The sequence below is a fragment of the Mirounga angustirostris genome, unplaced genomic scaffold (genome assembly GCF_029215605.1).
Source record: "Mirounga angustirostris isolate CCGP_5_RB_7025 unplaced genomic scaffold, mMirAng1.0.hap1 SCAF_3, whole genome shotgun sequence".
NCBI classification, from domain to species: domain Eukaryota; kingdom Metazoa; phylum Chordata; class Mammalia; order Carnivora; family Phocidae; genus Mirounga; species Mirounga angustirostris.
In genome coordinates this window covers 86,321,851-86,334,342 of record NW_026991711.1, presented here as the reverse complement: position 1 = coordinate 86,334,342, position 12,492 = coordinate 86,321,851, and the positions used below count along the sequence as shown (strand labels likewise).

General features: G+C 43.1%; 1 protein-coding gene across 13 annotated transcripts in view; it reads right to left on the bottom strand.

The window, feature by feature from the left end:
- The window catches only part of SAP130 (Sin3A associated protein 130), an 85,027-nt gene extending 75,453 nt beyond the window's left edge, over positions 1-9,574 (bottom strand). For 7 of the 13 annotated variants that reach the window (XR_008505642.2, XM_064586354.1, XM_064586358.1 and 4 more), the window contains exons 1-2: positions 8,573-8,782; positions 7,653-7,770 (exon numbers count right to left, since the gene is read on the bottom strand). Coding sequence is in view for 12 of the 13 variants with exons in the window: in XM_064586354.1 (XP_064442424.1) it covers positions 7,653-7,770; positions 8,573-8,644 (190 nt within the window). In the remaining variant the exon portion in view is untranslated. Of the gene's footprint in view, positions 1-7,652; positions 7,771-8,572; positions 8,784-9,416 lie in introns of those variants that run through there. The other 6 variants (XM_045869090.3, XM_045869096.3, XM_045869091.3 and 3 more) reach the window with 3 other exon arrangements.
- Positions 9,575-12,492: the final 2,918 nt, after the last annotated feature.

Below are 12,492 nucleotides of genomic sequence, written 5' to 3'. Positions count from 1 at the left end.
AACATGTAACCTATTTAAAAACTAACTTAAAAAATCAAGGACCTAATCTAGTAAAAGAGAGTTTGTGAAAATATTATCTCATACGTGTCTATTGTTTCCCCAAAATAATATTAGAAAATAGAGATTACACTTACGTAAAAAATTTTAAGTATCTGTAAAACTACGAAGAAAATAAAGATGCTCCCAAAGTCTAACCAAGAGTTAATACGTTGGTAAAACCTTGAGACATTTCTTACCTCTTTAATTTTGGGTGGGTTTTTATTTATGCAACTTTTCAGTGAACTATAACCTTCATGAAGTGCACAAATGTTAATTGTATAGCTCAACGAACTTACACAAACTGAATACACCTGAGTAACCAGCACCCAGCTCAAGATGCAAAACATTCCCCAGAAGCCCTCTGTTCAGCTGGATTCCTCAATATCCCTTCTAAGGATACTCACTATCCTAACCCCTAGCACCACAGATTACTGTTATCTATTTTTGAACTTTATATAAATAGACTCATTGCAAATGTACCCTGTTGTATCTTGCTTCTTTCACTTACAAGTATGAGATCCATGAATGTCATTGCATGTAGCTGCACATCTTTCATTGTCAGTATAGTAGGTCATTGTGGGAATCAACTACAAATTACCCATTTTACTGTTAATAGGCATTTAGATAGTTTTCAGCTTTTTGCTATTATGAGTAGTAGTGCTAGTAATACTCCCACATATCTTTTGGTGAACTATTTACCATTTCTCTTGGATATATACCCAGAAGTGAAATTGCTGAGTATTATTGAATATATACTACCTCATTAAAAAAATGCTAAATGAAATTCCATTGCATAGATATACTATAGCTTTTTGTTTTTTTTTTTAAGTAGGTCCCACGCCCAGCATTGAGGCCAGCGTGGGGCTTGAACTCACGACCCAGAGATTAAGACCTGAGCTGAGATCAAGAGACGGACGCTTAACCAACTAAGCCACCCAGGCACCCCAACTATAGCTTTTTTTAACCATTATATCACCAGTGGGCTTTTAGGTTATTTCTAAATTTTTTGCTATTATCAACAACTCAGATAAAAACCTGTATGTACTTTGAGTCCTTGTTCAATGATTTCCTCAGGAAAAAAAATTTTTGAAAATACATGTGCTGGGTGAAAAGACTGATCTATATTTTACATTTTGTTATATATTGATTATTCTCCCTGATCATTCAGATTTTTAAAAAATTTTTATTTTTAAAACCACTTTATGGGTGATGGGTATTAAGGAGGGCAGTTGTGATGAGCACTAGCTGTTACATTTAAGTGATGAATCCCTAAAATGTACACCTGAAACGAACATTACCCGATATATTAACTAGAATTTTTTTTAAAACTTGAAATCAAAACAAATAAAACCACTTTATTGATGTACAATTTACATACAATAAAATGGCTATTCTAAGAGTGGAGAGTTCAACAAGAGTTTTTTTTACATTCTTACCAACAACTTAGGAGCAGAATGGCTGGGTCAAATGGTAAGTAAATATTTAACTTCATGAGACTGCTGGAATACCTTCCAAAATGGTTGTACCCATGTTATGTTCCTGTCAGCCAGTGTATTAGAGTTCTGGCAGCTCCTCATCCTCCAATTCTTTTTTTTTTTTTTTTTTAAAGATTTTATTTATTTTTTAGAGAGCGAGCGAGAGAGAAACAGCATGAGAGGGGCGAGGGTCAGAGGGAGAAGCAGGCTCCCTGCTGAGCCGGGAGCCCAATGTGGGACTCGATCCCAGGACCCTGGGATCATGACCTGAGCCGAAGGCAGACGCTTAACCACCTGAGCCACCCAGGCGCCCGCATCCTCCAATTCCTGATACATAGATATTCTAGTGGGTGTACAGTGGGTCTCTCACTGTGGTTTTAATTAGAATTTCCATGACTAGTGATGTTGGAAATCTTTTATGTGACCACAGGCCATTCATATATATCTTCCTTTGTGAAGTGTATGTGTCTATCTTTTGTCCGTTTTTTAGTCAATCAGCTTTACTGAGATACAATAAAAACCCCACTAATTCTTTATATAAAATTAGATAAAAGTTTACAAAAGTAGACAGTACTACAGGGCTCCTGTGTGGCTCAGTTAAGCATCTGACTCTTGATTTCAGCTCAGGTCATGATCTAAGGGTTGTGAGATCGAGCCCTGCATTGACATTATCTCCCTCTGCCCCACCCTCTAAAAAAAAAAAAGTATACAGTACTGTAACTACAATAAAATCACGATACAAAACATTTTCCACTATTCTCACTGGTTCATACATGCCCCTTGGCAGGCAATTCCCTCCCTCCCACCCTCCTATCCCTCAGAAACCACTAATCTGCTTTCTAACACTACAGCTTTGTGTTTTCTGGAATTTCATGCAAACAATCATACGATATGTGGTTCTTTTTTTTTTTTTTTTAACGATTTTTTTATTTGAGAGAGAGAGCACGTGTGTCAGTGCGTGGGGGTGGGGAGAGAGAGAAGGCAGAGGGAGAGAATCCCAAGCAGACTCCCCACTGAGCCCAAGGCAGGGCTTAATCCCAAGACCCTGAGACCACGACCTAAGCCGAAACCAACAGTTGGGACGCTCAACCAACTGAGCCACCCAGGCGCCCCAGTACAATATGTGGTCCTTTGTGTCAGTCTGCTTCCCTCTCTTAGTACAGTTGACCCTTGAGCGACATGGGTTTGAATTGCATGGCTTCACTTATATGTGGATTTTTTTTTTTTTTTAGATTTTATTTATTTGCGGGGGAGAGAGAGAGTATAAGCGGGGTCAAGGGACAGAGGGACAGAAGAAGCAGACTCCCTGCTAAACAGGGAGCCTGATGGGGGGGCTCAATCCCAGGACCCTGGGTTCATGACCTGAGCGGAAGGCAGATACTTAACCAATTGAGCCACCCAGGTGCCCCTATGTTGATTTTGGTTTTTTTTGGATAAATACAGTACAATGCTATAAATGATTTTCTCTTTCTTATGCTTTTCTTAATACATTTTCTTTTCTCTAACTTACTTTATTATAAACGTACAGTATATAATATAAAATATAAATATTTATTGATTGTTTATATTATCAGTAAGGCTTCAACAGTAGGCTATTAGTAGTTAAGTTTTTGCAGAGTCAAAGTTACACTCAAATTCCTGACTGCATAGTGGGTCAGTGACCCTAACCCCCAGGTTGTTCAAGGGTTAAGTGTATATGTTTTTGAGGTTCTTCTATGTTGTTCTATATACCAGCTGTTCGTTCCTTTTTAATGTTGAGTAGTATTCCATTGTACATATAAACCAAACTTTATCTAGTCACCAGCTAATAAATTCTGGATTGTTTCCAGTTTTTGGCTATTATGAATACTGCTTCTATAAACACTGAAGTATTGGTCTTTCGACATACATTTTCATTTATCTGGGTAATACCTAGGAATGGGACTGCTAGGTTGTATGGTAAGTTTATATTTAACTTTATAAGATACTGCCAAACCATTTTCCAAAGTGGTTAGATTATTTTGCATTCCCACAAATAATGTATGACTTCTACTTGTTCCACAAACACATCAAACTTGGTATTTTTAGTCATTCTAGTGGATGCCTACTATTTTCTGTGGTTTTAATTTGCATTGCCCTGAGGATTAATACTATTGAGTATCTTTTATGTGCTTATTGGACATTCAGATAGCATCTTTGGTGATGTGTCTATTCAAATATTTTGCCCATTTTAAAAAAATCAGGCTGTCTCATATAGCAAAAGCTACTGAGTTACAAGGGTTCTTTGTATATTCAGGATATAAGCCCTTTGCAGATAAATTTATTGCAACCATCTTCTCAATTTGTGGCTTGCCTTTTTATTTTGTTAACGTCTTTTGAAGAGTAGACATTTTTAATTTTAATAAAGTATAATATGCCAGTTGCTGTTGTAATTAGTGTTTTTTGCAACCTAAACAATTTTTGCTCACCCCAGGGTCATAAGCAGTTCCCATGTTTTCTTTTAGAAATTTTAAGTTTTACATTTTTTTTATTTTTATTTTTTTTAAAGGTTTTATTTATTTGAGAGAGCGAGAATGAGATAGAGAGAGTATGAGAGGGGGGAGGATCAGAGGGAGAAACAGACTCCCCGCTGAGCAGGGAGCCCGATGCGGGACTCGATCCCGGGACTCCAGGATCATGACCTGAGCCGAAGGCAGTTGCTCAACCAACTGAGCCACGCAGGCGCCCCAAGTTTTACATTTAGATCCACGATACATGTGAGTTAATTTTTGTGTATGGCGAAAGTAAAGGTCAAGGTTCATTTTTTCCATATGGATATTCTGGTGTTCAAGCACTATTTTGTTTAAAAGACTATCATTTCCCTATTGAATTATCTATGTACATTTGTCAAAAATCAATTGACCATTATGTGTGGGTCTATTTCTGGATCCTCCACTTTTCAGTGATCTATTTCTATCTTTATGCCAATATCACACTGTCTTGATTACTGTAGCTTTACAGCAAGTCTTAAAGTAAGGTAGTAGAGTCCGCCAACTTTCTTCTTTTTTTTTTTTTTTTTTAGGGGTCAAACTTGCTTCGGCTGTTGTAGGTCCTTTGGCTTCCATATAAATACAGATTCAGCCTGACAATTTTTACAAAAGGACATAATAGGATTTTGATTAGAATTTTTTTTTTTTTAATTTACAGATCCCTTTGGGTAGAATTATTATCTTAAAAATACTGAGTGTTTCAATAGATGAGCATGATTGATCATTTCATTTATCTAGGTCTTTAATTGTTCTCAGTCACGTTTTTCATAGTTTTCTAACCCCAAGTCTTACATACATTTTGTTAATTTACCCTTAAGTGCTTTGTGGAGTTTTTTTTGATGCTATTGTAAATGACATTTAAAAAACTTCATTGTTCATTGCTAGTACTAAAAATAACTGGTTTTTATACACTGAACTTTTATCCTGCAACCTTTACTAATTTCACTTATTAGCTCTAATGGCTTTTTCAATATATGATCTTTATAGATGATCACGTCGTGAACCTTCCCTGTTGTCCAAACAGATTTTTCCTGATTAAATTTTTAAGGGAAATGGACAATTTTGTTAACTTTCCCCCAAACCTATTTGTTCAGGAACATTTTGATTTTTGACAATTTCATTATAATATAATGTACTGACTATTCCCTGTTAAGCTCTTTTTAGAATCATTTAGAACCAAAAGAAAGAATAGTTAAGAAAACTTGTTGTAATCCATACTTCTGACCTTTGAACATGTATTTGAAATTCTGATATGCTTAGGATCCCGAATTAGTTCTTCTAATAAAAGCAATTGGAAATATAGAGTAATATTTAACTCCTTACGGAAAAACTTTTATTTTCTTTCTCAGAGTCACTGAAGGAAAAAACATACACACTATTCAGAAGTAAAATTACAAACAATTTTGGTCTAAGTCAATGATTTCTTTCTCAACAAAATCTGAGGGCAATTATTGCTAATTGACACCCTTTTTTGTTTTGTTTTTAAAGATTTTATTTATTTATTTGACCGGCGGGGCGGGAAGCAAGCACAAGCAGGGGGAGCAGCAGGCAGAGGAAGAGGGAAAAGCAGGCTCCCCATGGAGCAGGGAGCCCAACTCAGGGCTCGACCCCAGGACTCCGGGATCATGACCTGAGCCAAAGGCAGATGGTTAACCGACTTAGCTACCCAGGCACCCCTGACACCGTTTTTAATAAGCAATATAATTCTTTGTAAATAGACATTCAAGAATATTCTCTTTAAGCTACACTTCTTTAAATTATTCTATGAATTTATATCAAAGACAATTTGTCAAAAATATCTGTTTAGTAGCAAAGAACTTTAAGTAGCTCTATAAGGACTTGTTGGCCACTATTTTTGTGCCCTACAATGTAGCAAGTATAGCACATACAAAGGTACACAAGGTTCCAGGTTCCAGAACATGATTCCAGCCTTCAGGTACTACCCCTGACTCCTGTGGCCTAGTCACAAAGACCTCCTAGAGAAAGTGACATCGGAGATGAAACTCAAGGAAGGACAGGAATTAACCAGATAAGTAAGTGTGTAAAGGAAGAAGGAAGATTGTGTATAAAGACTCAAGGTCAAGAATATTGGGAACTTTTTGTCATTCGTTTAGAAAACAAGTAGTTACTATTAAGCAGGAGACAAGAAGTAGCTTAAAATTACTTCAAGTCTAAAGAGAACTCAGATAAATTTGTAATAAAAAGTAAGTTGGCTGGAGGGAAGCAAAGGGACAATGAGGCTGAAACATCAGACAAAGGTCCACAGCTCACATATAACAGCCAGAGACAGAGCAGTTAAAGATGATGCCAGTGTTCCTGGTTTGAGCAATGAGCAGACAGTGATACCATTTACCATAATAAGGAACTTAGGAAGCAGCCGGTGAAGAAAAAGGAATAGAAAAAGGAATACTTTACTTTGCAATGTCATCTTTTTACTTGATATATATATAGAGAGAGAGAGAGAGAGAGAGAGAAAGACTACTTGAAGGAGTACCTCAACTTTAGCACTGTTGACTGGACCAGATACTTTGTTGTGGAGGGCTGTCCTACCCATTTTGGATGTTTAGCAGCATCCCTGGCCTTTAAATATCAGATGCCAACAGCACCCCCTACTTGTGACAACCAAAAATGTATCCAGACAATGCCAAATATTCCCTGGACTGCAAAATCATCCCCGCTGAAGACCACTGATCTACAGCACTCAAAGGGCATACCACTAAAAACTAAGTGCATATATGTGTATATATTCAGTTGACCCTTGAACAATGCAGGGGTTAGGGGTGATGACCACACCTGCAGTTGAAAATCTGCATATAACTTTTGACTCCCCAAAAGCTTAACTACTAATAACCTACTGTTGACTAGAAATGTTGCCTGTAACAGTCAATTAATATGTATTTTGTATGTTACATATATTATATATTCTTACAATAAAGCTACAGAGAAAATGTTATTAAGAAAATCATAAGGAAGACAAAATACATTTACAGTACTGTACTATGTTTATCAGAAAAAACTCACATGTAATGGACTTGTACAGTTCAAACCTGTGTTTTACAAGGGTTGACTGTACTTTTTCTTTTAAACCTTCTTTCCTAGCTCATAGGCTCCTAAAAGGCAAGAACTATGCCTTAAACACCTTTGGACTCCCCCATGGCACTCTTATACCTCTGGGCCTTAAAGGAGAACACATTAATGTATTTAAAATATAGTTCTCATAGGCATGCTTCGCTGTAAGTTTCACGTATACTCTAGTATACGTGAAAGGATTAAAAAAGGAATTAAAAAAAAAAACCCTTGTTTATTTATAAAGGGAGGAGGGGCAGAAGGAGAGGGAGAGAGACACTCTTAAGCAGGCTCCATGCCCTGCGCAGAGCCTGACGTAGGGCTCAATCTCACAACCCTGAGATCATGACTTGAGCTGAAATCAAGAGTCAGATGCTTAACCAACTGAGCCACCCAGGCACCCTCAACAAACCTTGTTTAAATTAGAACTGTAATATATCCTTTCTCCAAATTCAATAACCTAGTACTTACTAAAATCCCACAAGAAATTTGCTAATTTTTAAACGAAAAAAAACTGGCAATATTCTTAAAGCAAGAAGCGATAGAGAAGACTGTCACATCTCACCTGCGGCAGCTGGGTTTATCAATCCTGCAGAACCACTGTTTGCAATCTGTGAAGGAGCTTGGCTTAGCCCAGTGGAAGGGGTTCCTAACCGAGGAAACTGCTGAGAACTCATTTCCACCTGCAGTGCATACAGTCACATGGTTATTACTAAATTCTCACATTAGAATCAATAATGAGAAATTAAAGCATCTCCAGTACCTATACTTTCCCTTAGAAAAGCAAATGCAGCTTCATGCACCTAAAACGATTACTTGTGATCAACATACGGTGCAGAAATGGTCTAAATTCTGTAAGTTTTTAAGGGACATGGATTCAAGTAATAGTAAAATCGTTTGCGTGGTGTTGGGGTATACTATCACACTCTGGAAATACAGATTACCACTCTAAAAAATCAACACTGAATTCTGTACAACAGCCATATAATGGGTATTAACCCAATACATAGGTATCTGTATAAAGTTCTATGGAAAACAGCATATTCCTTTGAAAGACTGAAGCTCACACCAAGGTGAACACAACTGTCATCAGTATGTCATAGCAGGAACCCGGGGGGAGATGCCCTGCTCTAAGAAATCGGAAAGCTTACATCAAGACCTAATCCAAAAGGAACTCTCAAATGGTTTTCTGCACAGGCCTCCATTTACCGATTTCCTCCCCCTTTTCTCATAGACCCCCTACTGAGCCAGAGGGACCAGAGACCTTCGCCACTTTCTCTACAATCGACCCCCACTTTTCCCTCAGGAGCCAAGCTCTACCGATGTTCCCAATTCGCACGCAACCCCACCCCCACCCCGAACCCCACCGCTGATATCGCAGAACACAGGTTTCCAGAGACATTTCGGGTGTCTGAGACTTAGTCTTGGAGGGTGGGGGAGGACGGCGTTCTGGGGAGCCCCAGGACAAGCGGTGTGCCTCTTTACCTGCAGCCGCCGCCCGCCGCCCGCACCTCCGGCTTCCATCTCGCCGGGCTGGGGGTGCCGCGGAGGGCCCATCTCGGTGGCAGCGCTGGGCTCCTGGGTCGTGGAGAGGGCTCCTGCCGGAGCGCGCCTCGGGCCCGCGGCTGTCCAGCCCCGCCGGCCCCGCTCACCCCCGCCACCCGGCCGCGGCTCCTCTCGTCTTCTTCCCCCGAACCTGCCCCTACCTCCCCCGCCCGCCCATTGGACCCACGCCGGCCGCGTCACTCGAGGGTCCGCACCAATCCGCGGAGGCCTGCGCGCTCTGATCCCGCCCCACCCTCCCGCCGACTCCCAGCCAATCAGGCGCGAGCCTCGCAGGGGCAGCCCAAACCCCTCGAGGCTGAGCCAATGGCAGAAGAAGACAAGCGCTCCCGGCGAGGGGGGCGGGGAGGTAGGAGGCCCCGCCTCGGTTGGGGTCTGAAAGCGGCGGGCGCAGGGCCCGGATGTGGAGAGTCACTTTAAACTGCTCCAGGAGCCAAACTCCCTGGGCCGCCCGCCCGCCGGCGCTGCCCCGGCCGCTCCACTTCCCCGCCAGGGCCCACGCCCGCCACGCCCCCAAGCCCGAAACAGCCCACCCCTCCTGGAGCCTCTCCCTTCCTTGCCGCAGGACACCCGGTCCCTGCCGCCGGCCCAACCGCCGTGCCCAGCTCGTGAAAAAGCCTAGGTCTGAGCCGCAGCAGACGAGACACCGCTGCCCTTCCCCAGGGACGCACAGCGGGACGGACGCTGCAGCCCGGCTCGGCCGCCCCGCCCCCTCGTCTCCTCCCCTCTCCTCCCCTCCCCTCCCGGGAGCCCGTCCCGCCATTACCTGGGTGCTGCGCCGAGGGGCCGCCGCGCCGCCTCGAGCTCGCTCCCGTGCGCTCTCCGCCTGTGGGGCCGACGTCCTCGGGCTCCGGACCCGCCGCCGCCGCCGGGGCGCTAGCACTCTGCCCCCCACCCCTCAGCCCAGCGCCGCTGCTTCCGCCGCCGTAACGAGCCTCTCACCTATTGGCTGGGGTAGGCCCCGCCCTCCTCTGGGGAAGCCAGTCACCGCTCAGTATGAGCGGGAGAGCGGACGGGCCTGCCCCTTGGGGCCGCGGAGGCCTCTGGGAAATGTAGTCTCCTGTGTCAAGAGGGCGGGCCTGGGCGGGACCTCCAGGCGACCCGACCGGTGCAACACACCCCTTTGCTGCCTAGAGTGGGTTCTGCCTTTTTCTTTGCTTAGCGAGGAGGTAGTGGATTCCCACCCTTCTGCCTCAGCTGATGGCACCAGGTTTCATTTTACTAAGGGAGGTGCGGCACGGGAAAAGGGTAATGGAGGCCGACTGTAGTGGGACGAAGAGGCCGCAGGCAGGGCCGAGGGTTTTCCTGACTGTGTTCACTTCCCCGCCCCGCGTTGTGGGACTTGATGTCACCACCGAAGGCGACGGCCGGCAAAGCTTAAGCATCGCTGGAGAATCGGGTGCGCTGAACTGGAGCGATTCTGTCGGGTTTGCGCCGAGCGCGCCGCCTCGAGAGCTGCGCACCGGCCTTGGCAGTCTCAGAGCCGGGCTCCCTCTGGTTAAAGCAGACTGACTCAGAGAGGGGCTCTAGGCACAGGACTCGGGCGCTGTGCACTTATTCAGTTTTTCCAGATTACAAAGAAGAGAAGGGGGATGGTGTTGCTTTGTTGTTGTTTTGTTTGGGGTGGAGGATTGGAGTTTGTACACCTGTGGAAGTCTTAGCCAAAATTGGTGAAGCAAAATTTGGATCTGTTAATAGATTACGTCCCCCTTCTCCTTTCCAGATGGTAATTTAGGCCTGGAGTTTTGTAACTAGTTAGAAATAAGGGGGAGGGGGGAGGAGGTCAAATCCCTCCTTCCTATCCTGCACAGCTGTGTAAGATAACTGCTGCTAGGAAGACAGTAGCTCATAGCAACAAGGATGAGTCTCAAGTACCCCTCTCCTTCCTCAAGCCACTTTCCTTTCTCACTTTCTTCCCTTCTCAAATTTCTTCTAAAAGTAACTGATGTGACACACTGTAGCCTCTTCTCTCCTTAAGCAGTCTATAACCCTTGTTGGATTCTGCTCCTGCCACCCTTCTCAAACTGCTCCCCAAAAGTTGCCAGTGACCTACTTCACCCAGTGGTCCTTGCTTAGCCCTCCTCATGTCTAGCTTACCAACAGTAATTCCTCCTTAAAACGTTCTTCCCTTTTCCTCTATAACCACACTCTCTCCTGGTTCTACTCCTATCCATATCAAGCTCCATTATACCCTTTTTTCCTCGCAAATACAGCATTCTCCAAGGCTCCTACCATCTTATAATGCTATACTATCTTCCTAACTGGTTTAAGCACTCTCACATTTTCAACTATCATACTTGATAATGACTCAAAATCTTATCTACACAATGACTTCTCTCTGAGTTGTACACCTACAGTTCCACGAATATGTCTTACAACCCCTGGATGGTAACAGATTGAACACCTTTATTGATTTGCCTCACCTGTGAGCTCCTTCTGATTTCTGGATTTGATGAATGACATCACCATCCTTTCCAGAGGCCTTTGGTTTTATTGTTGTTTTCCACTTTTCCATCTTCCAGTGTCACCATATGTACCTCTGTCCCCCCTTTCCAATGGCTTCCATCGCCTTGGCTCAAGCTTTCACGATTTCTTGTCTGGATTATAGTAGTGCTGTAATTGAGTGCCCCCACCTGAATCTCTTCCTACTCCCAATCTGTCCTCCACAGAGTTCTTTTTCTAAAACATTAATCTGAGTCCATTCTTCCCATCCACGATGTTCCAATAACTTCAGAATAAATCTTTAAATCCAGTATTCAAGGTCTGAATACTTCAGTCCCTCCTACTCAAACATAGAGTACTCTGTCAACAGTAGTTTCCACTAATTCTCCACACAGTTTGACTTCCAGGACTTGGCTCAAGGCTGATGTGCCTTCTATACGGCCCCAACGTTCAGCGATCATCTGGTAGAGTTCTGCCGATTCTACACTACCTACCTGAAAAGAAAATTATTTCTCTTCTCCTGCAAGCTTTCCTTGAATTCCTCTCCTCCCCTCTCCCCCCACAGGATACTTCCTAGAACTTCTTCAGTACTTCTAATATAGCACTAATCTGTCTACTCTGTATTATTCCTGGAGTAGGCAGAGAGAGAAATTACTCATCTTTAGATCTCCAGTCAACAGGAAGGATTCAATAAATATTTGCTGAGTATAGTCACAGACACATCATAATACATGGATGAAATCTGAGTTTTCCTTAGTTATTAGGGACAGTCTCTGCTGCTTTATTCTTATGTCTCCTGTCCTTCATATCATGGATACTTGAAGGAAAATCCATGGTTATATTGCTAGGTTTTAGAATCCCCATCCACTGAGCTTGGTGTGCTGAAGACACACCAAGACACTCCTTGTGCCCCATCTGGGCTGAATCTTCCATACATCTCAGGTGTTTAAGCCTCCTGTCAGTTTCAGGGGCTTATTAGTATCTTGGGTCTTGATAATGATGTTGCTCACATAAGATAGTTTGGATGGATTGAGCAAAGACACCAACAGGTACCACAGCTACTGGGTGGTTATCTAAAGTTAGGCAAGTAACTACTGCCCTTTTCCAACAAAGAGGACAGGTTCTCAATGCAAGTGTCCTGTGGTGGTCAGTCAAGTGTCAGTGGCCAGCCTCTAAGTGTTGGTGAATCTGTAGCAGGCCTTTGGACCTCAGTGGCTCTCAGTCTGTAAGAGCCTGGGTGGTCTAATGATACTCTTTGTGGTTCCTCTAAGTCCAGATACTCCCCTTGGCCCAACTCTTCAGCCAGAGAAGAATAGTCCCTTCCAGTTCACTCACCTGTAAAGTGAGAATATCATTACTTATCTCCATCCTGTATAGATTAAATGAGCTATAGATATAGA